The 26,525-nt window shown below is 41.2% G+C and overlaps 2 protein-coding genes and 5 non-coding genes across 13 annotated transcripts; 6 read left to right on the top strand and 1 right to left on the bottom strand.

Annotated features, from left to right (window-relative positions):
- Positions 1-3,007: 3,007 nt before the first annotated feature.
- Positions 3,008-9,319, top strand: EIF4A2 (eukaryotic translation initiation factor 4A2). Of its 4 annotated transcripts, none has more exons than XR_003726938.2 (12): positions 3,008-3,070; positions 3,865-3,910; positions 3,997-4,129; positions 4,403-4,542; positions 5,323-5,491; positions 5,607-5,716; positions 5,945-6,088; positions 6,550-6,687; positions 6,914-7,003; positions 7,224-7,303; positions 7,730-7,840; positions 8,544-9,319. XR_003726938.2 is itself a non-coding variant. In XM_015132415.3 (11 exons), exons 1-11 carry the CDS (start codon positions 3,042-3,044, stop codon positions 8,686-8,688), a joined length of 1,227 nt encoding a protein of 408 aa, XP_014987901.1. In that variant the 5' UTR covers positions 3,008-3,041; the 3' UTR covers positions 8,689-9,319.
- LOC114676647 (small nucleolar RNA SNORD2) lies at positions 4,234-4,302 on the top strand. The gene has a single exon (XR_003727693.1). It is a non-coding gene; the product is annotated as a small nucleolar RNA SNORD2 (small nucleolar RNA).
- LOC114676574 (small nucleolar RNA SNORA63) lies at positions 5,762-5,888 on the top strand. Its single transcript, XR_003727625.2, has one exon. It is a non-coding gene; the product is annotated as a small nucleolar RNA SNORA63 (small nucleolar RNA).
- LOC114676642 (small nucleolar RNA SNORA81) lies at positions 6,114-6,291 on the top strand. The gene has a single exon (XR_003727689.2). It is a non-coding gene; the product is annotated as a small nucleolar RNA SNORA81 (small nucleolar RNA).
- On the top strand, positions 6,723-6,854 carry LOC114676573 (small nucleolar RNA SNORA63). Its single transcript, XR_003727624.1, has one exon. It is a non-coding gene; the product is annotated as a small nucleolar RNA SNORA63 (small nucleolar RNA).
- Positions 7,031-7,169, top strand: LOC114676589 (small nucleolar RNA SNORA4). The gene has a single exon (XR_003727640.1). It is a non-coding gene; the product is annotated as a small nucleolar RNA SNORA4 (small nucleolar RNA).
- On the bottom strand, positions 9,314-25,784 carry RFC4 (replication factor C subunit 4). 4 transcript variants are annotated; one of them, XM_077989845.1, is made up of 12 exons: positions 25,727-25,784; positions 25,530-25,645; positions 23,879-24,021; positions 20,679-20,757; positions 16,929-17,008; positions 14,015-14,134; positions 12,391-12,534; positions 11,744-11,864; positions 10,978-11,103; positions 9,745-9,825; positions 9,561-9,674; positions 9,314-9,483 (listed from the first exon to the last, which is right to left on the bottom strand). In XM_077989845.1, the coding sequence occupies exons 3-12, from the start codon at positions 24,007-24,009 to the stop codon at positions 9,388-9,390; spliced, it is 1,092 nt and encodes a 363-aa protein (XP_077845971.1). In that variant the 5' UTR covers positions 24,010-24,021; positions 25,530-25,645; positions 25,727-25,784; the 3' UTR covers positions 9,314-9,387.
- Between the last annotated feature and the right edge of the window lie 741 nt (positions 25,785-26,525).

The following is a 26,525-nucleotide window of genomic DNA, read 5'->3' as shown; positions in this document are numbered from 1 at the left end:
TAAGTTATAGTGTAAGAACACGGCAGTAAATGCCACCCTCCAAATTGCGTCAGGGGTCACAGGCAAGCAGAACCTAGCCTCTAATTTCCTCAAAAACTGTGTAATAAAAAGAAGTTACAGAGATTATCCTGGGTTTGCCAAAAAGGAAAAGAAAAAAAAAAAAAAAGAAGTGAGTAGCACCAACATCTCTATCCAGCTCCAGGCAGTTCTTTTTTCTTTTGTTTTTCTTTCTTTTTTTTTTTCCTCCCTCCCTCCCTTCCTTCCTTCCTTCCTCCCGGTGGAGTCTTGCTCTGTCACCCAGGCTGGAGTGCAGTGGCACCATCTCTGCTCACGGCAACCTCCGCCTCCCGGGTTCAGGCTGGAGTGCAATCTCCACCTCCCGTGTTCAAGCGATTCTCCTGCCTCAGCCTCCAGAGTAGCTGGGACTACAGGTGCCCGCCACCACACCCGGCTAATTTTTGTACTTTCAGTAGAGACAGGGTTTCACCATGTTGGCCAGGATGATCTCAATCTCCTGACCTCGTGATCTGCCCATCTCGGCCTCCCAAAGTGCTGGGATTACAGGCATGAACCACCGTGCCTGGTTGAATGCATATTCTTTTAAGGTTTTGTTATTGTTTTTCCATGTAGCACTGACAGATTTGTACTAATTCTTTGCTTCTCTGGTTGCTAATTGGCTTTAGAATTGTTAGCTGATGCTCTTGAAGAGCAAAACGAAACTACCTTAGTTGGCTTAGATATGGAAATAATCTGAGCTTTAGGATTATTTGCAGTATAAATGGTTTCAAACACTAAAGTTTGACAAAGAAGCATTTATAGTCCACTGAGAAGGCTATCTAATTTCAAATTCCAGGTAAGCAGAATCACTTAAATTTAAAAGAGCACGCTCTGTGTTGATACGCAAAACTTTGTTAAAGTATACGTTTTGATCTTTAATACATTTATTAGTTACTAATGTTTACTATTTAGTAAGCACAGGCAAATGTGGTAAGCACTGCACTTATTAGGAATACACTGTAAGGTTACAGGCAGTGTGGGTGTGGATTTTGACTGTATTTGAAGTTTTCTTACCTTGAAACTTACTCAGCACTTGCAAACCTATACCACAGAGTTTAGCCCTTACTTCTTCTTCTTTTTTTTTTTTTTTGAGACGGAGTCTCGCTGTGTCTCCCAGGCTGGAGTGCAGTGGCGTGATCTCGGCTCACTGCAAACTCCGCCTCCCGGGTTCACGCCATTCTCCCGCCTCAGCCTCCCAAGTAGCTGAGACTACAGGCGCTCGCCACCACGCCCGGCTAGTTTTTTGTATTTTTAGTAGAGACGGGGTTTCACCATGTTAGCCAGGATAGACTTCTTCTTAAGAGGCTTGAAAATCCTCCACAGCATCTAGTGTAGTGCTAATCCTAAAGAAAACAACCAACAATTAAGTGTTAATTGTTGATTGGTATCACCCTGTGACCAACTGTTTTCACCCAAGTGAAACCAAACGGTTGGTCACTTTTTTGATTTAGTATATTTTTCAATTTCTTAGACCTCAGGATAGTTTTAGTATATTTTGGATGAGACAACAAGGATCTCTGACAAACATCATTCTCAGAAAATGTCTGGCATCACCTCAAATATGGCTTTCGAACATTACAGAGGAATGAATGAGGAGCAGTACCAATAGACTGAGGGCCAGGCCCACTTTGCCATTTTGGTATTCTTCATCTTTGTCCCAATTCCTGGCACGATAAGAATTTTCAAATGAATAAATAATTTTCGTATTAAAATAGTATTTAGAACCAAGTATCTTCAATAATACAGAAAATTGAGTCAGCTTTCCCAGTAATGATTCTTTAAGTTGGCCTTCTGAAATATGATAAAATGTTTCCAGATATTCTCGATGATATTTTGCACCATGGGTAGGGTTGTATTTTAAAGTTAAATGACTACATATATTGTTTTTTTGTTGCTGTGAAGGGACCTGAGATGGGGCTAATTGAAAACATCTGGAGCTTAAAGACTCGTGCAGTTTACGCAGCAAGGATATTATTGCTCTGAATTTCAATAAATCAACATTTCACTATATATCGGTAAAGCTCAAAGCCCTTAAAAAATGACCAATATAGACGGAATCAACACCGATGTAGTCCCAAAGCGGCACAGAGCTGTATCTGCCAAAGCGTCCATTTAAATTCGTGCGTTCCACGGAAAATTACTGCTCCTTAGCTTCTATCCATTTGCAAAAGTTTATGATTTTTTTCAGGCATTCCTCACACCTGTTAGGTTAAAATCATTAACACTCTTTTAAAAAGAAAGCGAGAGACCGGAAACGATATGAGAATAGAATTGGCTACTCCAGAGACATCTGCAAATGACACTCCATTTTTTTTTTCTCGCTGCAAAATGTACCGGTAAACCAAACTTTCCGGGACTCGCTGGGTGGCCGACATTTTCCCTAGCAGGAATTTTACGTTTCCAAGATCTGAATGGATGTTAATGGTCGGGCTAAATGCCAGGCAGGTCTTCACTGTCAAATTAAACAGCGGTGGGAGCAAGTGGAATAACCGAGTTCCCCTCCCGCACCTGAGCGCCGGCAGCGAGCCGCGAGTCGGGACCCCTCGCACGCGGGAAGACCCAGACGCCCAGCGGGCAGCGTCTCCGGCTTCCGCCTCCGGCTCCGGCTCCAGCTCCACTCCCCCGGCCCGCCTCTGCGTCAGGGACGCGGAAACCCCGTAGGAGCAGGGCGGGCGGGGAAAGTGGTGTTTGACTAACGCCGCAGCGATATTCTTCCGCCGCGAGGTAAAGAATCCCAACCCAACCCCGGGCCCTAGGATTTCCAGCGACCCTATAATATCGAGAAATTACCACATTTGGATTTTCCAACCGTCTTGCTTAGGATTTTATCCGACGTAACGACCCCAGGATCACAATTTTGTGGCTGACCGAAGCACGGCGAGAAAATTCCTCCGCAAGAAACGGGTTCCGGCCACGAGCCTATAAAAAACGGGTGGCGGGGCTCTGCTGTCTTTTCAGTCGGGCGCTGAGTGGTTTTTCGGATCATGTCTGGTGGCTCCGCGGATTATAACAGGTATGGCGCTCTGTTGGCGGTCGCGGTCTGTAGTGAAGGTCGTAGGGCGCCAGGAGAGATTATAGTGGATGGCATGGAGGCAAAAACTCCAACTTAGTGCACGTTTCCTTAGGGTACAGCACCCCTGTGCCCTTCCAGAAGCTTCCATGATGGGTAGGGCCCGGATTGTGGGGAGACAGGACGATGGTGCGAAAGCAGTGGCTAAAGGGCGTTTCTCCTCCCTAAGACATTACGGAATTTTGGCTGCTTCCCCTCCCAGTGTAGAGCACGGGAAACATGCAGTAAACAGCCGTGGCGCAGTCCGCGTTCGGTACAGTGTAACCAGGACCCGAAGCTTTATTTTTGGTCAACCACAGGAGTTGGGGGTCCTTGGCTTCAGTTGGGGAAGGGTTGGAGGCAGCGGTCTCCACTCGGCCACGGCGCGGAGGCGATGGGACCGGACCGGCACGGGTGCCGGCGAACCGTTGGCATCGCTCTCGCCAGGCCGCTCCGCCCGCGTCAATCACCCGGCTTGCGCATTGTTGGGGGCGGAGCTCGTCGCCCCGAGCTCTCGCGAGACGCTCCGCCGCCGAAACGGGATCCCCATGCGCTGGGGCCTGGGGGGCTGCCTTTCCGGACATCCGCGGCCCCCGACCTTTAGGGAAGGCGCGCAGTGTGATATTCGTCCTGCAGCTGCTGCTTTAACTTGTGCAGGGGAGGCTAATGTGCTGAGACGGGTTGCAAAGGGCTATCCCTTTAAGATGCAGTTAAGGTGGCTTGGAAGGGATGTCTGACTGCAGTATTCTTGTCAGCAGAGAACATGGCGGCCCAGAGGGAATGGACCCCGATGGTGTCATCGAGGTAAGAAACGGTTGTGGATGTTGAAGCTTTGAAAAGGTGAATGTGTTCATCTCACTCATGCGTGCATTATTTTTTCTAACTTACAGAGCAACTGGAATGAGATTGTTGATAACTTTGATGATATGAATTTAAAGGAGTCTCTTCTTCGTGGCATCTATGCTTACGGTTTTGAGAAGCCTTCCGCTATTCAGCAGAGAGCTATTATTCCCTGTATTAAAGGTAAAAGAAACTGAAATTTTTAGGAAATGACTTTATTCTACATAGTCATGGACCGTAAAAGGGAAAGTAACCTCTGGGGGACTAGCACCTGTTTGTATTCCTTAAAGTGAAATGATGGCAATCATCTTTCGGGACTGACCTGAAATGAAGAGAATACTCATTGCTGATCACTTATTATTTGGGCATAATTCATGTTCCAAATGGAATACATGGTGTAAAGTAGAAGTGACAATTTGGTGTGGGATCGGTAAATATGTATCCTACTTTTTTTAGGGTATGATGTGATTGCTCAAGCTCAGTCAGGTACTGGCAAGACAGCCACATTTGCTATTTCCATCCTGCAACAGTTGGAGATTGAGTTCAAGGAGACCCAAGCACTAGTATTGGCCCCCACCAGAGAACTGGCTCAACAGGTATTGATAGTGTAGTTCAAAAAAACTGCTTGCGTGTTGCATAGGTTTCAGGTTTCACAACTGTGAAGAATTTAAAACTTAGTATAAATTGGTCCTACCAGATCCTTCCTTTTAATTGTCCATGCATGCAGGGAGTTTTTGTTGAAAGCTTTAAAAGAACTGGGTATGCAGGTATGGTTTGTAGGGTTGTATACTAACAGATTGAGAATCCGAAACACTCTTGGATGTACTAGATCTGTCCCCATTTTTTAAGTTTGAATGCAGTTGTGCAACATGAAAACTGCAGTGACATGTTACCATTTGACTGTCTCCGTAGTTTGTGATGCATCTGTTGCATGCTATGTTTTCAAAGCTCACTGCTATGTTGGCTTTGAAGTAAACCTTCCTAATAAAGCTGGAGGCTTTATTGAGGTCAAGATTATATAAAGCACAATACCCTCTGGGGGAAAAAAATTATTTGCCCTAGCTGTAATTACAGAACATATATTTCACTATGTACTCCCTACACACAGTGAAGAATAATGTAGGAAATGTTATTCTTGAATTGTCTAGCTGATGCGTGGGGCAGCAGCATCCCAAGTTTGACAAGGCAGAAGAAAGACATTAAGGGAGTTTTACCTTGAAGCAGTTAGGTCAGTCTGCGTTTTAAGCTTGGAAGTAGTTTCGTGCTGTGCATGCATAAAAGCTGTTGGCAGACCAGTTTAAATTTGCCATTATGCTTTAAAAAGTAGTCATTGATCCTGGAGTTCTTCAGGATAATAATTAAGGCTTGGTTTTTAGATCCAAAAGGTAATTCTGGCACTTGGAGACTATATGGGAGCAACTTGTCATGCCTGCATTGGTGGAACAAATGTTCGAAATGAAATGCAAAAACTGCAGGCCGAAGCACCACATATTGTTGTTGGTACACCTGGGAGAGTTTTTGATATGTTAAACAGAAGATATCTTTGTAAGTATTGTCTTTAAAAGAGTTTTTTTTTTTTTTTTTTTTTTTTATTGTTACAGTTGAAAAGTCATATTACTGAGTAGATCTAGAAGTGACAGTATGACTTTGTTTCTAACAGCTCCAAAATGGATCAAAATGTTTGTTTTGGATGAAGCAGATGAAATGTTGAGCCGTGGGTTTAAGGATCAAATCTATGAGATTTTCCAAAAACTAAATACAAGTATTCAGGTAAGCATTACTTCACTCCCCTCTTAAAGGTACAGATGGGGTTTAATGCAGGTACTGTTACAATACAACTGACGTGTTTTATTGTCGTTCCCCCTGCTTAAAGCACTTGATGCATAACTATCTTTGTCTAACTCCATTCTGTAGTGAGACAGAGACGCTTGGCTTCAAACATTTTCTCTTGGGTATTACTGTGTAAGTTGTTCTACAACATAATTTTCTCTTTTTAAGGTTGTGTTGCTTTCTGCCACAATGCCAACTGATGTGTTGGAAGTGACCAAAAAATTCATGAGAGATCCAATTCGAATTCTGGTGAAAAAGGAAGAATTGACCCTTGAAGGAATCAAACAGTTTTATATTAATGTTGAGAGAGAGGTAACTGATTGTTAGACATTATTTTACCTTCTTGTATAAGCACTGTGCTAAAATTGCAGACACTAGGACTATGTCTTGGTTTTTGCAATAATGCTAGCAGAGTACACACAAGAAGAAAAGTAACAGCACTAGATTGTAAAGACTGGGATGGACCTCTTTCTTAATGTCCAATGTCCTTTGTCTTAAGATTTGGTGCAATATCTCATTAGACCTGATAGAATGAAGTTAATTTTTATAATTTCTACGTTTTGAGACTGGCTAAGAGGGGCCAATTTTGGTATTTTGGGTAGAGACAGGGTTTCACTATCTGGAAACTGGTTGGAACTCCTGGGCTCAAGTGTTGGGATCCCGAAGTGCTGGGATTATGGGCATAAGCACTGTGCCTGGCCCAGAATGTATTTTTAACTGAAGAAAGTTGGAAAAGCTAAATGACTGTTAACTTTCTCTTCTAAACATTATAGGAATGGAAGTTGGATACACTTTGTGACTTGTACGAGACACTGACCATTACGCAAGCTGTTATTTTTCTCAATACAAGGCGCAAGGTGGACTGGCTGACTGAGAAAATGCATGCCAGAGACTTCACAGTTTCTGCTCTGGTAAGAGGTGTTCTAAAATGTCTGGATTTCCACTAAAGCAGGATTCAGACTACAATATAGCTGCTAAGTGCTGTGTTGTCGTTCCCCCTGCTCAAAATAAAGTTGTTTCTTAACTATACCTGTCTGCTATATCCCTGTAGCAGCCAGGGACGCTTGGTCTCATACATGTTGATTAAAATTACTGACCTGACTGGTGATTCTTGAATTAAGGTTTATTAATTTGCAGCATGGTGACATGGACCAGAAGGAGAGAGATGTTATCATGAGGGAATTCCGGTCAGGGTCAAGTCGTGTTCTGATCACTACTGACTTGTTGGTAAGTCTCTTAATGCTTTTTAAAAATCTACCAAAAGTTAGCTTTTTGGGGGGAAGGTTTTTAAGTAACCTTTGCCAGCTTGGGCTATTTGGAAGAGTAAAAGGACCACACTCCACAGTGGGCTATACCACTTAGTATAGTTCGCTACTATTTTGTGGCCTACATGACAGGTACCATGTTTTTTGAATTAGAATTTTTAACATATGCCATTGTGTTTCAGGCTCGCGGGATTGATGTGCAACAAGTGTCTTTGGTTATAAATTATGATCTACCTACCAATCGTGAAAACTATATTCACAGGTGAGAAGCCAGCATCTTGGATGTATTGAAAAAAAATTCATACATTTTTCTACTGTGATTTGTATGAAAGGTAACATCAAATCAAGGAATAGATTCAGTCAAGTCAGTAGTGTTCAGTAAGATGATGTAATTTGTACTAGGGGAAGGCTGACGAGAACAAAGTGGGAAAACTTGTAAACATTGCTCAGATTGTGGGCATAGGTTTTTTTTTCCCCCGCAATTGTTGGTCTTAGCTTATGCTTGAGCTTTTAGTGATGTTCTTGTGTCCATGTGCTTTTTCTTGATTTTTTCCATAGTTGGGATTTTCTTGGTGTCGCCTGGTAGCAATTTGAGTGAACCCTGGTTTAGTTATAGTGGCTTTATCCCTAAATAAATTGAATCGTACTTTGTTATGTGATGTAAAAAAAGACTTTTTAAAAAATACAGGAGTCGATAGCAGCAGTTGATGACGAGATGGCACTCAGAAACGGCGTTGACGTAATTTAGGACGTGGAATCATAAGCGAAACAGCACACTGTTTGAATAAAGAGCGAGTCGGTATTTATATTTGTTTTTCTTTTGTCATGATTATTTATTTTAAGTTGCTCCAGCTGAGGCATCTTTTGTATCAGTATTTCTGTTAGGGAACTTTTCTTACTAGGTGGTTTGTATTGTCTGGTTTCTAACATGAAGGTAGCTGTTTGGCGGTTAAACACGTTTTGAGTAATTTGAGTTACAACGTGTGAAACTGAGCAAAAAAGCAGTGATAAGTTTGGGTTACCATACCAAATATTTGTTTTCCCACTGGAAAAAAGTAAGTTTTAGAAAATAGTTAACCTTTGCAGCATTTGTTTACAGTTTACAGTTCCAGAAGTGCGTCGAAATGGATTACATAACTGCTCTTTTATTCCTGGTGTTTACATCTGTCCCAGGCTGACACCTGCTCTTGGCTGGCCCACTTTGGTATGGGCTTTAATTTCACTACCCCAAACACAATACTGTCATCTGCTTTATAATAATGCTCAAGATGCCTGATAAAAATCTCATTTTGCAGCCAGACAAGCCTTGAATCCTTTTGGCACTAACTGCAAAGGAAGATTTTTTTCTCTAGATATGCATTAGCAGCTAGTGCTCCAGTTAGAAGCACGAACTATAACCTTGATAAGTAAACAGCAGCTGATGGTTAACAAGTGGATCGTCATGTTCAGTAGTTCATAAATTATGTGAGAAGTAACATTCTGATTGTTTTTTTCTTACACAGAATTGGCAGAGGGGGTCGATTTGGGAGGAAAGGTGTGGCTATAAACTTTGTTACTGAAGAAGACAAGAGGATTCTTCGTGACATTGAGACTTTCTACAATACTACAGTGGAGGAGATGCCCATGAATGTGGCTGACCTTATTTAATTCCTGGGATGAGAGTTTTGGATGCAGTGCTCGCTGTTGCTGAATAGGCGATCACAACGTGCATTGTGCTTCTTTCTTTGGGAATATTTGAATCTTGTCTCAATGCTCATAACGGATCAGAAATACAGATTTTGATAGCAAAGCGACATTAGTCGTGAGCTCTTGTGAGGAAAGTCATTGGCTTTATCCTCTTTAGAGTTAGACTGTTGGGGTGGGTATAAAAGATGGGGTCTGTAAAACCTTTCTTTCTTAGAAATTTATTTCCTAGTTCTGTAGAAATGGTTGTATTAGATGTTCTCTATCATTTAATAATATACTTGTGGACTAAAAGATATAAGTGCTGTATAAAATCAGCCAATTATGTTAAACTAGCATATCTGCCTTTATTGTGTTTGTCATTAGCCTGAGTAGAAAGGCCTTTAAAATTTTTTTAGAAAGCATTTGAATGCATTTTGTTTGGTATTGTATTTATTCAATAAAGTATTTAATTAGTGCTAAGTGTGAACTGGACCCTGTTGCTAAGCCCCAGCAAGCAATCATCCTAGGTAGGGTTTAATCCCCAGTAAAATTGCCATATTGCACATGTCTTAATGAAGTTTGAATGTTAAATAAATTGTATATTCACTTTAAAGGTGCTTTTGGTCATTTTTATTACAACCCCCTTATTTACAAAACCCCACATCAAAATATATTCACTTTTTAACAATTCTGAGATAATTGCTGCATCACAGTTGCACAAAGGCTGATAAGTTGCAAATGTTCATCAGCACCATCTGCTAGGCATTTGTCAACTTCCTACAAGAAAAATTTAAGAAATTAGCATCCTTCAGGTAGTTAAATGTTTAATTGACATGTGCAAAGTACCTACTTACGGCAAGTTTTTCTGTAATAATGGACTTCTGTTTATCAGATAAATTATTCTCTACAACCACATCATGGAGTTGACTGACGAACTGAGTTGCTGCATGACCCTCATCTATTAAGTCCTATTAAAAAAAAAACTTTTGGTATGATCATTTAATATTCCTTTCCCCAAAGTTAGTAAGCTGACTTTACCTTGACCACAGCTTCTAGTTTGTCAAAAGAGCCACTCTGACAGGCAGCAAATACTCCATCAATTTTCTCAGCTGGTATTACCTAGATAATTGAACGTTCAGTATTAAAGATGTTTCTAGGTGAGACTAACACATAACAGTCCCCCCAGTCCTTTTTGTTCCACAGCTAAGTTCCATACTTAGCTAATGTTGTGATAACCCTGTAAAGTTGGGAAGGCTTTGGGAGAACAGCCAGAGTAACTCCAGTCACCACTGAAGTAACCAAGGTGCTAACAGTTGTGCTTTTAAAGCCCAAGTTTGGACACACACGGGTTATAGCTTGTTCTGGTCAGTGGATGAAGACTAGTGGCCAAGATCAGCCAAAGAGACTGATTTCTTTAAAGGGGAAGTGCCTTTTCTCTAAAAATCCATGTAAATATGCCACTAATGAGATTGGTTTAAAAAGTCCACAATATCCAGAAAATTTAAGATGATTAGTGGTACCAGTCTTGTCATATGGAAGGCCTACGTTTTTAAGTAGTAGTGGTTCTGAGGTGAGTTTTGACATGGGAGTATCCAAAGACAGGTGGGGTACTCCATTCTCTTTAATGATTACTGTAAGTTGGATATGCCTTTTGTTTATATACAACTGGCAAAATAGTTTTCATGTATAAGAACATCTGCTAAAATTGATGTAACTGCCAAAGGCATCTCTTAAAAAAATCTAAAAACTGAAGGCTGGGCACTGTGGCTCCCACCTGTAATCCCAGCACTTTGGAAGGCTAAGGGGGGCAGATCACCTGAGGTCAGGAATTCAAGACCAGCCTGGCCAACCAACATCGTGAAACTCCATCTCTATTAAAAATACAAAAATTAGCTGGGCATGGTGGCAGGTGCCTGTAATCCCAGCTACTTGGGAGGGTGAGGTGGGAGGCAGAGGTTGCAGTGAGCTAGTATTGCGTCACTGCACTCCAGCCTGGGCGACAGATCAAGACTCCGTCTCAAAAAAAAAAAAGAAAATCTAAGGACTGAAAGTGTCCTTTTCTTTCCTGAAATGTCTATTACATGCCTGACAAACTGAAAAGTAAGTGTCATCTCCTCACCTGAAACACTCTGATACTCCCAGGTTATTCCCTTATACTTCCTAGTGCAGTACTTGGCACTTACTAAACATTCAGTATTTGTTGGATGAAAATTTCCTAAAAGCCACAAAAAAGCCAACTAAAAAGAAATTTGGAATATCCAGTACTCTTACCCCAGCAATGTCTGTGATCACTCTCTCTGTGATCTCCTTTCCACCTGTTAATCGAGTAGCGCTTTGAAGAAATGTAATGGCTTTTCTTAAGTCTCCTTCTGACACTTTAACAAGATAAGCTATTCCCTGAAGACAAAAAAGTTGTTTTTAACCTATCATGGCCAATTAAGGATTTATAACTTTAATTTTAAAGTGTTTAATAAAAGTGAAAAGCCCTATGTTTTAGTCTAGAGTTAATGAGAACACCCATGTGTGTTTTGGAATAAAATCTGATCAGTCTAGAGGCCGGGTACGATGGAAGGATAGAGATGTCTTGCTTCTGAAATAAATCTGCAGAGATGAAAAAATGTTCCATATTTATCCCATTTTCTTGCTCACATAGAGCAAATTCAAATTATGCTTAAATTCTGTTATAATTAATAAGGGCCTTATGTTTCTATCAATTTTAGGGAAGTACTGAAGTATGAGCTAGAAGACTAAAATCTTGTCAGCATGCAGAGATTTATATTGCATAATTTGTATTATATGTATGAAATCCACCTCAGTTTTGGGTCTTTGATATATTAAAAGTAATTAACTCAAAAAGTAATAGAAAAGCTAAACCTTGTAATTCCTACACATTTCAATTGTTGCCCCTTTAGCTTAAGTTTGTCTGAAAAACTGGCATCAGGATTGAGGCAACACATATTTAAATCCTTCAGGGTCTCTTTAGATGCATTCATTGAAGGAATTAGTAACTCTAATAATTGTAATAATTAGTAATTACCTCATCACTAATTTTGACATTTTCCTTCTCAGCAATGTCTAGTAATCGCTGCTGTTGAATTTTATCTGACAGAGGCTTGAAGCGGAATTTTGAACATCTAGAGGTCAGAGGTTCAATTATTCTGTGGAAGATGAGAAAAACCAAGTTGGTGTCTAAAGAAAGAATTTCCCCAAAAGAACTCATTTTTATGAAGAACAAATCAAGATTTGATGGAGGAAAAATTAACGTAGCCTTGAAAATTCTAAATTTCCTTCCCCTAATTGGGTTATGAAAATGAGGGGCCGGGCGCGGTGGCTCAAGCCTGTAATCCCAGCACTTTGGGAGGCCAAGGCGGGCGGATCACGAGGTCAGGAGATCGAGACCATCCTGGCTAACACGGTGAAACCCCGTCTCTACTAAAAATACAAAAAAACTAGCCGGGCGCGGTGGCGGGCGCCTGTAGTCCCAGCTACTCGGGAGGCTGAGGCAGGAGAATGGCGTAAACCCGGGAGGCGGAGCTTGCAGTGAGCTGAGATCCGGCCACTGCACTCCAGCCTGGGTGACAGAGCAAGACTCCGTCTCAAAAAAAAAAAAAAAAAAAAAAAAAAAAAAAAAAAAAAAAAGAAAATGAGGCTGCCTAGCATCTGTCTTCAGGGCAATATACATACCGACTGACATAGTTACAGATAAGACAGAATCGGGTGGTTTTAGACTCCTTCTCCATGGTACGTCTTAAAGCTGCCTGAGCAGCTGAGGTCATAGAATCTGCTTCATCCAGAATCACAATCTTAAAAGGTGGACACGGCTTCCCACTGATTCAGAGAAACACGTAAGAGTTGAACATTAATAGGTCTATTGGTTTCAACAGCTTTGTTGAAATATACATACCATACAATTCACCCATTTAAAATGTACAATTCAGTGTTTTTCTGTATATTCACGAAGTTGTGCAACCACTACCACAATCTAATTTTAGAACATTTTTATCACTAAAAGAAACTTTGTACCTATTAGGAGTCACTCTTCTTCCCCCAGTCTTTCCCAGCTCTAGGCAATCACTAGTCTACTTTCGTCTCTATAGATTTGTCTATTCTGGACATTGTATGAATGGAACCATATAATATGCAGTCTTCTGTGGCTGACTTCTTTCACTTAACATATTTTAAAGATTCATCCATGTTGTAGCATGTGTTTGCTTCATTCCTTTGTATTGTCAAATACTATGGCAGATTCATCCATGTTGTAGCATGTGTTTGCTTCATTCCTTTGTATTATCAAATACTATGGCAAACGGATATGCCACATTTATTCATCCATTAATCAGTTGGACATTTGGGTTGTCTCCATGTTTTGGCTATTAGGACTAACGCTGCTATGAACATTTGTGTACGTTTTTGAGCAGATATGTTTTCCAAGAGGCTGCACCATTTTATTTTACATTCCAAACAGCAATGTATAAGGTTTACCATTCCTCCACAGCCTTGTCAATGCTTGTTATTTTCTGTATTTTTTTTATCATAGCCATCCTAGTGGGAGTTACCTGGTACTTCAGTGTGGTTTTGATTTTCATTTCCCAAATAGATAATGATGTTGATGAGCATCTTCTCATGTGCTTATTAGGCATGCATATATTCTTTGGAGAAATGTCTATGCAGATCCTTTGCCCATTTTTTAACTGGGTTATTTGTTTTTATTACTGAGTTTTTAAAGTTCTTCATATGTTCTAGACATAAGTACTTTTTAGATATATGATTTGTATTTTCTCCCATTTTGTGGGTTATGACCTTCTGCACATTGATTTTTGGTAATCTGCCATTAAAATTTTTCTCCCACCAAAAGTGGCATTAACATAATTATATGAAAATTATACCAAGAAAACAGATTTCAAGTATTAATGGTAGAAGGGATCTCAGAGTCTTTTAGTCCACCTCCCAGTCTTCATTTCACATAAAAATAAATTAGGTGCTATAGAGGTTGTGACTGACTGCACCATCAATTCAAGGTGGATATCAAAAATTAGTCATTCACTTTCATAAATTTTGAAATGTGCTCATGTAAATTTTACATATATGTTTAGGTACCACCAATGTAATTCTGGACCTTTGCCACCTAAGGAGCATAAATAGTTGATTAAATCAGTTTACCTCAGGCAGGATAGTCTTCTAACATGAAAAGGGAGTTGACAATTTGGCAAAAATACACTTGATCTTAGCCAAAAGGCTGAGGAGCGATGGCAGAAACACATATTTAAGATAATACATGCTATGGAGGAGGCAGGGCAAATTTACTTACTCTGAACGACTTCCCGACACAGTTAACTGAGCAAAATTTTTCACTTTCTCTCGAACTACTTGTATTCCACGTTCATCAGATGCATTTAACTCAAGAACTCTTAATCGGAAAAGTTCAGGTCTATCTCAAAATGAAACAAATATGAAACATAGAGCACAAGGAGGCTTAAATCACGTTTTAACATTTGCACACTTTGCAGATGTTTAAAATCCACTTAGTAAACAATATGGATAGAAGGCACACAATCACTTTTGTATTCTCTCTCGGTAGAGTGCTGCAGTTACCATTTTGGCTTTTTTCCATGCATTTAAAAAAATGTAGACATTATTACATAAAATATACAATTTCTTTTCTTTTTATTTTTTTGGAGACAAGGTCTTGCTCTGTCACCCAGGCTGGAGAACAATGGCATGATGATGGCTCACTGCAGCCTTGCACTCCTGGGCTCAAGTGATCCTCCCACCTTAGCCTCCCAACTAGCTGGGACTATAGGCACATGCCATCACACCTGGCTAATTTTGTTTACTTTTTATAGAGGCAGGGACTCATTATGTTGCCATGCTGGTCTCAAGTGATCCTTCGACTTTGGCCTCCCAAAATGTTGGGATTACAGGTGTGAGGCACCACACCTGGCCCCACATATAAAATTCTAAATTGATTTTCCACTTCGCATTTATAATAAGTATCTCGGCATATTATCAAAACCACTGTAAATAACATTTTAACAGTCGTATGATATTCCATCTTATGACTGTACCATCATTTACTTAACATTCTTCTATTGTTAGAATCTAGACAGTTTTAAATGTTGTAATTTTAAACAATGTTAGAATATAGCACATTTTAAATTATTTCCAGACGAGTGTAGTGGCTCATGCCTGTAATCCCAGCACTTTGGGAGGCCGAAACAGGTGGATCATGAGGTCAGGAGTTCGAGACCAGCCTGACCAACATGGTGAAACCCTGTCTCTACTAAAAATACAAAAATTAGCTGGGCGTGGTGACAGGCGCCTGCAGTCCCAGCTACTCAGGAGGCTGAGGCAAGAGAATCACTTGAACTCGGGATGCAGAGATTGCAGTGAGTCAAGATCGCACCACTGCACTCCAGCCTGGGCGACAGAGCAAGACACCATCTCAAAAATAAGTAAATAAACAAACAAACAAACAAATAAATAAATAAATTCCAAAGGGTAGTTTGCTATAAGGAAACTTACTAGATTAAGGAAAATTAATAGATTAAAACATGAGCAGGTTTTTAAAGTGAGTTTTAATAAAAATTACTAAAAGTAATATATGCTTACTATAGAGAAATCTGATAAATCAAAAGAAAAAAAAAGGGCACACTGTCAAAGCACTGTTTTGAAACTTCTCTCTAGTCTTTTACACACACACACACACACACATTTTTAAATAAAAAACAAGAGTTGTGATTTAGTTTCATCTCTATTTTTCCTAATCAGCATGGTATCCTAAGCATGCTTATGGACATAAACATTTACATGCATCTATTTTCTATTTTAAAATCACAATATTAAATATGAAATTCACTGTTAAAGTAAGTTCTTTAAAGACAAACATTATTTTACAAAGAATATAGAAAAAGTTGTATAATCTGGACTGACCTACTCTAAGTAATAATAAACAACTGTTAAGGCTGATTCAGATTGGTTCTATCTGACTGAGTTGAGGAATAATCAAAAAAGTTCTTTTATAATTTTACTGAGCATCAAAAGTTGCTGTCAAATAAAATATTAGGCACACAGCAGCTTCTCCGTTTGTCTTTTACATTTTGACATAACTAATAATCCTTATACATTTGGTGATTTCAGTGGCATCCTTTTTTTTTTTTTTTTGAGACCGAGTCTCACTCTGTCACCCAGGCTGGAGTGCAGTGGCGTGATCTCGGCTCACTGCAACCTCCACCTCCCAGGTTCAAGCAATTCTCCTGCCTCAGCCTCCTGAGTAGCTGGGACTACAGGCGCATGCCACCATGCCTGGCAAATTTTTGTATTTTTAGTAGAGATGGGGTTTCACCATGTTGGCCAGGCTGGATTGGAACTCCTCACCCTAGGTGATTCACCCGCCTTGGCCTCCCAAAGTGCTGGGATTACAGATGTGAGCCACCGCGCCTGGCCTATTTTCATATGTAGGATTTCAGATATTTTTATCAGTTGTATGTCTAATATTAATTCTGGAAAAACTCAAGACAGCCTTTGTTATGTTGGTGCATGTTTCATGTATATCAGACCCAGCCCACTACACATCTTTCAACTCCAGGTAAAGGGCTCCTCTAGAATGGCTGGTTAAGCCAAGATGGTCAATCTAGGAAGAGGAACCTAAGAAGGTGACTCACAGGAAGATTTTCTGGTGTACCTGGAATCATACTACATCAAATACCACTTATGCTCAGGAGACCTGAGGCAAGGAGCTGGCCTGGCCACTCCAGAGTCACAGCCTAGGAAGTCTAGAGCAGGACTCAAGAATGGATGGTACAAATAGTACCATCAGAAACAGCAGATTCTATCATACAGCCACACAGATGTGAACACAATCATTAAGAGGGTTATAAAACTATCAGCACAATTGAACATTAAGTTGGACCCTCTGGACTCCAAAATTATAATAGAAAATTTAAAGAAAGTGATGGAAAAAATCATAGGCTCCCAGTGTTGTAGTACATTCAAACACGTGAACAAGATTCAGAATGAAGGTTACAAAAGATGCAGGCAAGCTGATTTCTTCAGGGGAGTGAGGGAGGAACAAAATGGGCTCATGGGATTTTAAAAAATCAGAAATAGAAAGAAAACTGTCCTACAGAAAATGAAATGCAAATTTTTAGAGGAAAAAAAAGCAGTATCAGAGAATTTTGGTGTCAAATCTTTTAAAAAAGAAAAACAGACTGATTGCAACGTACCCAAAGAGTTCTCTAGCTGCTGCCAAAATAGTGGATGTTTTTCCAGTTCCAGGCGGTCCATAAAACAAGAGATTAGGAAGCTGTAGAAATTAAATTTGTTTTTAATAAATGGTTTTCTGGCACAAATAGATGAAAAGGAAGATTGAAAAAACTGTCTGTGGAACAGTGCAACAACTTCTCTAATAGGGCACGTAACTTCTAAGTATAAAGATTTCTTAATATAACTGACATCATAGTGTTGACAGATCTAAATCCTGCTTTTTCATATACTACCACTTTTTTCCCCAAGTGTCTTTTTAATCTCTTAAGCTGAACCAATATTTATGTTTGCTCTATAGCTAATCCACTTAGGTGAAATTTTCAAAGCTGGAATGAGAAACCTTTTATTTCTAAAGGGAATCTCAGTTTCCTATCACACCTCTATGCTCAAGATTAGGTAAGACTTTATATTACACAAAACATCAGCTGCTTCAAAGGGGAAGCAGATCAAAAGAGTAATGGGATTTGGCCAAAACTGAGGAAAAAGGACTAAAAAAGACATAATCAGGGCTTTGAATGAGCAGAAGTACCAAGAACAGAAATAGTAACAAAAAATACAAAACTAGACATACATTAAGTGCTAGGCACTGTCCCACATCATGATTATGTACTCTGTAAGGATGCTTGCATGTATCAGGGACAATTCATTAGAAGAGGAAAGGATAAGATTAAATAACTAGCTACCTTCTTTTATACCTTATATCTAGATAGTTTGGCTCCTATCAAGCAGTTGACTGATCTGAGGTGAAAATTAATAAGTCAACTAAATTCTAATGAGCTCTGCTATGAAACTGTACATTCTTCAGTATGTCCTTTCACATAAGGAAATCACTGTACACAGGAAACTAGGCATTAGAGTTTGTTTCCACTCTTGCCTAACCCTCCCTCTTCCCGCCCATTCATTCTTCACCTAAATCAGATACCACTCTGCTTGCTACTTAAAACTATTCCACTTAGAAAAACAAAAACAAACAAAAAAACCCTCAGCTTTTTACCATGGCCTAAAGGACTTCCATGATCTGCCTACCAGCCCCTTCACCTTCCAGGCTCCAGCTTACAATGGCCTCTAACAGCCTGGCACTTTCTGGCCCTAACATATGTTGTTCCCATGACCTGGAGTCTGATCCTCTTCTTTCTGCCTGGCCAACTCCTAATGCATTACAAATCAGAAACCATTCAGGCTAAAGTAGGTCTCTCCTATTATCTCATTAGTATTTGTTGCATTTTGCATTGGTTTATTGCTATTTAACTGTGGGGCTTAATTGTAAAATGCCTGCCTACTTCATTAAAAGACCAAGAAACTTATTTGTTCTATTCACATCTGTATCCTAGCATCTACTACAGTAGTCAATGTTGGCCAAATGAATGAATAAACCAATACATAGACAAATATGTTAATTAGAAGACTATTACTGTTACATTCATAACATACAGCTTATAGTACAAACTATGAGATTCATAACCTAAAAACCTCCTAGGCTTCTTAGTAATTAAGGTCTACAACTATTATTTTGATCTGTGCGTCCCTTAACAATGTAGTAATTCATCCAGGTTAACTATCAGATACAATAATTTAAATTCTTTGAAACAGAGTAAACTTATTAAACCTTACATTATACACTAGTCTAATATATATAGTACATTCAAGAACTGTATGTGGAATACCAGTTCTTAAAAGAAAATCAATTTCTGAAAAAATTATCTTCTTATAATTCTTTCAAACCTTTTTCTTTTTTTTTTTTTTTTGAGACGAGTCTTGCTCTGTTGCCCAGGCTGGAGTGCAGTGGCACCATCTCGGCTCACTGCAAGCTCCGCCTCCCAGGTTCATGCCATTCTCCTACCTCAGCCTCCCAAGTAGCTGGGACTACAGTAAAACCTTTCAAAGTAAATTGAATGAATTGTTTTCCTTTACTCTTTTGAATTAAAAAAACTATTTCACCTCTTTACAAAAGTTAGTCTGAAAAGATGCACAAAATATTAAACTGAAGTTCTTACTTCAGCCTCATAAATTACATGGCATAAAGTCAAGAACTAGATCTTAGGTTGGGCATGATGGCTCACACCTGTAATCCCAGCATTTTAGGAGGCCAAAGTGGGCAGGTCACTTGACATGGCTAAACACTGTCTCTATTAAAAACACAAAAATGAGCTATGTGTGGTAGTGCATGCCTGTAGTCCCAGCTAGTCGGGAGGCTGAGGTGGGAGGATCATTTGAGCCTGGGAGGCAGAGGGTGCAGTGAGTTGATACCACACCACTGCACTCCAGCCTGGGTGAGAGATCAAGACTCTGTCTCAATTGAAAAAAAAAAAAAAGAACTGGATCTTAATCTCACTACATTTGCTGAAGATACTAGTAATTAAATTAGGTATTATCCTGCAATCTGTGTAATTACTACGCAACTGCAATTAAAATGGTATATACTGTTACCAAGATATACAAGCAGAATATATCAAAAAATAAAATGGCATACTATGATAGAATTAAAAGGTGTAAGAGTATTTGTGTTACTTATTTTTTTATTATTTATTTATTTATTTTTGAGACCAGAGTCTCACTCTGTCACCCAGGCTGGAATACAGTGGCACGATCTTGGCTCACTGCAACCTCTGCCTCCCAGTTTCAAGTGATTCTCCCGCTTTAGCATCCTGAGTAGCTGGGACTACAGGTGTGTGCCACCACGCCTGGCTGCTTTTTCTAATTTTTGGTAGAGATGGGGTTTCACCATGTTGGCCAGGCTGGTCTCAAACTCCTGACCTCAAGTGATCTTCCCATCTCAGCCTCCCAAAGCGCTGGGATTACAGGCGTAAGCCACTGTGCCTGGCCAAAAAGGTATGAGTATACGAATCAAATCAAAACACATACTGGTAAAGAAAAAGATTCTAAATAGTTTTATAAATTTAACTTCTTTCAAAATGTGTCCTGTAGTAATATAATTTCAGCAAGAGAATGATGGCAGCAAAACCCAAAAGAACCTCTAATTAAAAGCAGCCAGATTGAGAGGAAGGAAGCAAATCTTGAAACTAAAGCAAAAACTACATCCCACTTCACCACTTTACTGAGCTGTTGAAGCACTTTGGGCATTCATCGTAACACAACTTTAAGTTGCTAATTCTCCACATGGGTTTATCTTATCTCAGAATAATTTACGGTGCAAACCATTCATGGATATTTTATCCTCCATATCACAGCAGAAGAGAGTGCTATAAGCAGAATTCAAAGCTCTGTTTTTTTGTTTTTTTTTTTTTTTGTATTATAGGTCAATCCAAATCCTAAAGTTAGTAAGCAATTATACTTTAGAGGAATCTCTGGCTCTTCTTTATAGCACATATTACTACCTAGAATTATTTATTGGTTTACTTGTTTATTCCCTCTTACCAATAAAAACCCATGAAAAAGGGGCATAGTTCGTCTTGTTCTATGTTTTATGTCTTGTTCTACGTCTATGTTTCATAGCCTGTCTTAATTACTATGACTTTTACTTGAATACTATGTAACACTGCTATGTAAGACTAAATAGGAGATGCTCAATAAATATTTGAACTAATTATCATTGTAGTAATTATCATAAGTACTAAGTATCATAGTTATCAAGGACCTACTGTACATAGAGCATGATATTTAATGAAGGCTAGAAGTTACAAAGGAAGAAAGAGGGTGAATAAATTAAGTCTTAAATATCCCAATGACATTAAACACCATTTGCAACTCACGTCGGCTCCTTCTAAAGACTTTTTCAGCACTGCAACCACTTCTTCCTGGAAAGCAACTTCATCCACACATTTTGGGCGACTTGCAGGGTGGGGAGGAGGAAAGAGGTTATTTAGTATATTATAGTAACCACAGAAAACTCTCAAGTGTTCTTTCTACTAAAATACTAATGAGAATTCTCAAACATCAGCAATGAAATGAGAAACTTTTTCATAATTGGAAATAGGTGGAAACCCCATTTGTTGTTACCATAAGCAAACACACCCTGAAAGAGTGAAATAATGTTTTACTTCCTATCTGCATTACTTGACTCTGTTATACCCACAAAAATTAAGCAAAAGGATTTTATTTTATACACTACAAACACTAATTAGAAATTAAAGTGGGGGATCGAGACCATCCTGGCTAACACGGTGAAACCCCATCTTTTTTTTTTTTTTTTGAGACGGAGTCTCACTCTGTCGCCCAGGCTGGAGTGCAGTGGCCGGATCTCAGCTCACTGCAAGCTCCGCCTCCCGGGTTCACGCCATTCTCCAGCCTCAGCCTCCTGAGTAGCTGGGACTACAGGCGCCCGCCACCTCGCCCAGCTAGTTTTTTGCATTTTTTAGTAGAGACGTGGTTTCACCATGTTAGCCAGGATGGTCTCGATCTCCTGACCTCGTGATCCACCCATCTCGGCCTCCCAAAGTGCTGGGATTACAGGCTTGAGCCATCGCGCCCGGCCTGAAACCCCATCTTAATGAAAATATAAAAAATTAGCTAGGCCAGGCCGGGCACGGCAGCTCACGCCTGTAATCCCAGCACTTTGGGAGGCCGAGGCGGGTGGATCACGACGTCAGGAGATCGAGACCATCCTGGCTAACATGGTGAAACTTTGTCTCTACTAAAAAATACAAAAAATTAGCTGGGCGTGGTGGCGGGTGCCTGTTGTCCCAGCTACTTGGGAGGCTGAGGCAGGAGAATGTGTGAACCCAGGAACCAGAGCTTGCAGTGAGCTGAGATTGCGCCACTACACTCCAGCCTGGGTGACACAGCAAGACTCTGTCTCGAAAAAAAAAAAAAAAAATTAGCTGGGCATGGTGGCAGGCGCCTGTAGTTCCAGCTACTCAGGAGGCTGAGGCAGGAGAACAATGTGAACTCAGGAGGCAGAGCTTGCAGTGAGCCGAGACTGCGCCACTGCACTCCAGCCTGGGCGACAGAGAGAGACTCCATCTCAAAAAAAAAAAAAAAAAAAAAAAAAGAAACTAAAGTGGGGCTGAGTGTGGTGGCTCACACCTGTAATACCAACACTTAGGGAGGCTAAAGCAGGTGGATCACCTGAGGTCAGGAGTTCGAGATCAGACTGACCAACATGGAGAAACCCTGTCTCTACTAAAAATACAAAATTAGCTGGGCATGGTGGCGCATGCCTGTAATCCCAGTTACTCGGGAGGCTGACGCAGGAGAATCGCTTGAATCCCAGACGCAGAGGTTGCAGTGAGCCGAGATCGTATCACTGCACTCCAACCTGGGCAACAAGAGCGAAACTTCATCTCAAAAAAAAAAAAAAAAAAATTAAAGTGAACAACTGCTTAGAAAGCATTAATATTGGTTGGATGTGAAGACCAGCCTGGCCAACATGGTAAAACCTCATCTCTACTAAAAATACAAAAATTAGCTCAGTGTGGTGGCGCATGTCTGTAATCCCAGCTACTCGGGAGGCTGAGGCAGGAGAATCACTTGAACCTGGGAGGCAGAGGTTGCAGTGAGCTGAGGTAACGCTGCTGCACTCCAGCCTGGGCGACAAAGCGAGAATCAGTCTCAAGAAAAAAAAAAAACAAACAAAAACACAAAAAACATAGGAAGGCCTTACTCGGCCTATAGATAATCTGTAAACATTGGTAATTACTGAGGCTACATTCAACCAATAGTTACAATTACTTGTGGTAGTATCACTTAGATGACTGACATTATTTATTTGAAACAGAGTCTTGCTCTGTCACCCAGGCTGGAATGCAGTGGCGTGACCTCAGCTCACTGCAATTTCTGCCTCCCAGGTTCAAGTGATTCTCGTGCCTCAGCCTCCTAGGTAGCTGGGATTACAGGTGCCCGCCAACACACCTGGCTAATTTTTTTTTTTTTTTTTAGTAGAGAGGGGCTTTCACCATGTTGGCCAGGCTGGTCTGGAACTCCTGGCCTCAAGTGATCCTCCCACCTTGGCCTCCCAAATTGCTGGGATTACAGGATTACAGGCGTAAGCCACCGTGCTAGGTAGTGACTGACAATTTAAATGCCAATTCAAGTGTTGTTTGGACAAAAATGTATGAGCTAACCAAAACTGAATTTCCAGGGCTGGCTGAAACCCCCTCTCTACTAAAAATACAAAAAATTAGCCAGGTGTGGTGGTGGGCACCTGTAATCCCAGCTACTCGGGAGGCTGAGGCAGGATAACCGCCTGAACCCAGGAGGCAGAGGGTGCAGTGAGTCAAGATCATGCCACTGCACTCCAGCCTGGGCAACAGAGTGAGACTCCATCTCAAAAATAGTAATAATAGTAATAATCTCCACCTATTGTAATGAAAATGGGAAACAGATTACATATTTGGATTTAAGTAGAACTCCTGGCTGGGCATAGTGGCTCAAGCCTGTAATCCCAGCACTTTGGGAGGCTGAGGCGGGTGGATCATGAGGTCAGGAGTTTGAGACCAGCCTGGCCAATATGGTGAAAACCTGTCTCCACTAAAAATACAAAAATAGCCGGGTATGGTGGTGGGTGCCTGTAATCCCAGCTACTCAGGAGGCTGAGGCAGGAGAACTGCTTGAACCCGGGAGGCAGAGGTTACATTGAGCCAGAGATTGTGCCATTGCACTCCAGCCTGAGTGACAGAGTGAGACTCCGACTCAAAAAAAAAAGAACTCCTAACCAAGTATTTATAGCCAGTTTACTGAAACTTGTTTTCTTCACTTTTGTATCCCAGTCCCTACAATGGAAGCCTCTGCTTGTAGAGATCTCAGTTTATCTACAAAATAAAGGAATTAAACTAGATTATTCTCAAGTAACTTCAGTTCCAGGGTTCTATGACTTATATAATCAGGTGATTTTTTCAAAGACAACTTCTAAACAGAACACAGTATTCCTCCATAAGTTTAAAAAAAAAAGTGATCAGAACTGGTTAGAGAAAGAATTTATTAATTATTTTAACAAAGACACAAGTGTTCTTACTATTTTTCCACCCAGGGAACGGGTTTGGCTTTCTTGTTCTCTCCACTACTTCCCGCAGTGGCAGCTACTCCTCGATCCTTGGTCAGCAGGGATTTAGTACTGATGGATGTGCCTTTAAGAAATGCCTGCATGGTTACTTCATCCTGGTCAGGTGCAAGACAGAAAAAAAAAAAAAGCTTTTATCAAAACCATTTTCAGAATCAGCACCATAGGAAAGTGGGGTGGGGGGAGAACCATTATGAGAAAGTACAGCCTGAAAACACACTTAGCCTTGTGCAAAGGTGTTACATAATAAAGGACATCACCACATGACCTAGAACACTCTGAATGCACTGTACTGAGGGCTACGAGGACAGAAAAGTGGTCAAAGTCCTTAAGGAACTTAGAATCTATTTATAGTGCAGGAGTTATAGAACAAAGATCATATGTCACAAAAATGTTTAATGAGTTCCAAATGCATTGATAAATATGATGTCGCTAATGACCAAACCACATGGGCCTCCATGGCTTCTTTCACAGTCATGGGCCTAGCTTTAGCTCAGACCCTGAAATGGACTCTTCAGCAATTAAAAGTGCTGTGCTTGCACCACAAATGAGAACCTTCACTCCTTTCCTTGTCAGAACTCACTCGAAGACCTTTTTTGGTTGTTGTTTTTTTTGAGACAGGGTCTCACTGTTTTGCCTAGGATGGAGTGCAGTGTCACAATCATGGCTCACTGCAGCCTGGACATCCCAGGCTCCTGTGATCTTCCCATTTCAGCCTCCCCAGTAGCTAGGACAACAGGTGCGCGCCACCATCCCCAGCTAATTTTTAATTTTTGGTAGAGACAGGGTTTCACCATGTTGCCCAGGCTAGTCTGGAACTCCTGGGCTCAAGTAATCCTCTTGCCCCGGCCTCCCAAAGTGCTGGGATTACAGGTGTGAGCCATCACGCCTGGCCAGGGACCTATTTTAATGGCAGAGTCAATGCCCACCTACCTTCAGAGACTTTCTGTGGGGAAAGGAAGGTGGGGGACTCTGTTGTTAAAATAGAAACAGCTGTTTTTCTCATAACACACTCACTTGAAGAAATCAAAACAATGCAGAAAAGCATCAGGGATTTTAAAGAGTAATACAAAATCCCACCCAGAAGGTAACTATTTCTAACATGCAGGTAAACATTCTTCCAGGGTGTTTTCAGGGATAAAAAGCATCATTAGCTTGCCTGAAAAATCCCCAGTTAATTCTATTTTTTTTCATTGCTACAAGCCCTGGTGCCGAGAACAGTGCCTGGTACATGGTAGATGCCCCATAATATTTGGTGAATGAATTACCATCCATGACACCCGGTTTCCTTTTCTGTTAAAGGAGCTAAGGCCTATTCCATAGGACAACCGAGTTAAATAAAATAATGTATGCAAATACATAGTTCCTTGCTTGGCATATGGGAATATACTCAATAAAATAAAATAAATTGTTAATATCTATTGGCAGCCAAGGTTTTTATAACGTTATTGGATTAGTCCATCCCTGCCTCGGGCTGTTAAACACGAATACAGCCCAAAGCCGGGGTCTGCAGGATGCTGTCCGGAACCACCATTTCACCAAAGGGCGAGGCCAGGGCATGAAAGCGCGGCTAGGTTGGGGCCCCGAAGGACGTGGAAGCCCTCACAGGGGCATCAAGGGCAGGAGTGGGGAAGGCGAAGCGGGCTTGCAATTCCTCCAGCCGGTTACCGGTGAGCCTGGCTTCTCGTGCAGGTCACCGCCGCCGGCTAGTTCCCGAGGTTTCTGGGATACAAAAAGGACAAGATGGTCTCAAAGTCTTAGTTCCGTTCCCTAATCTGAGAATAACGGGCCCAGGAGACTTACGATCACCGCCGTCCCCACAGTCGCCTCAGTTCCCGCCACGGAACGGCAAGCGAAAAGCAGGCCGGGAATACGCCGGTAGGAATACGCGGGCACGTAACGCGTCACTTCCGGTCCTGGGGCGCGCTGCCAGCGGGGAGAGTTTGCACGTATATGGTTTTATTTAAGCAGGTAATGAGCCAGCCGGACTTTCAGGGAGAACTGGACTGGAACAGGCATGACCTAGGAGGTGTCCCTGTCCCGGTGCATTGCTCCCACTTGAGACGTGAGCGCGACCCTCCCCGAAGGTCGCGCGGGCACGGCGCTGGGGCCGCTTACCTTGCAGGCTCAGCAATGGGGGCGGGGCAGCGGCGCGCGGGCCTCTGGAGCCCTGCGGGTCCACCGAAGGTCCCGAGCCCGCTATCTTCGTAGGTGCGGGCCTCCGGAGGTGCAGGTCCCTGTCCTTGTCCTGCTTCGTCGCAGAGCAGAACGCATGTGCTTTAAGGGCAGAGACATCTGAAGATGCCTTGCCTTGCCCTCTTGAGGGCACGTGGCTTTTACTTCTAATAGTGTCTGCCTGTTGTGGAGAGGGAAGACCATGCAGCTGTGGACATCTATTATAATTCCTGAGCCCCACTTAGAAATCTGGAAGTGCAGGCGTTCAATAAAAGTTAAAAGATCGATAATCATGTTTAGCCCCACCAAGGTTCATGCACTGTGGCTTCTAGGCAGGTGTCTGACACCACTGCTTTTCTCTCTTCCAAGTACTTGGTTTAGTCTGAAATGCTTCTTAATCCTATTGAAACCTGACCCTTCTCAAAGG

The sequence above is a fragment of the Macaca mulatta genome, chromosome 2 (assembly GCF_049350105.2).
Source record: "Macaca mulatta isolate MMU2019108-1 chromosome 2, T2T-MMU8v2.0, whole genome shotgun sequence".
In the NCBI taxonomy this organism is placed as follows: Eukaryota; Metazoa; Chordata; class Mammalia; order Primates; family Cercopithecidae; genus Macaca; species Macaca mulatta.
This window is presented reverse-complemented; position numbering and strand designations above follow the sequence as displayed.

Coding starts and splice junctions, on each gene's coding strand:
- EIF4A2 (XM_015132415.3), top strand. CDS start 3,042: ATGTCTGGTGGCTCCGCGGATTATAACAG. Junction 5,492..5,606: donor GTTAAACAGAAGATATCTTT/GTAAGTATTGTC, acceptor TGTTTCTAACAG/CTCCAAAATGGATCAAAATG. Junction 6,688..6,913: donor ACTTCACAGTTTCTGCTCTG/GTAAGAGGTGTT, acceptor ATTAATTTGCAG/CATGGTGACATGGACCAGAA.
- RFC4 (XM_077989845.1), bottom strand. CDS start 24,009: ATGCAGGCATTTCTTAAAGGCACATCCATCAGTACTAAATCCCTGCTG. Junction 12,535..14,014: donor GTGTCGGGAAGTCGTTCAGA/GTAAGTAAATTT, acceptor TCTCTGAATCAG/TGGGAAGCCGTGTCCACCTT. Junction 9,826..10,977: donor TGATCACAGACATTGCTGGG/GTAAGAGTACTG, acceptor TCAATTATCTAG/GTAATACCAGCTGAGAAAAT.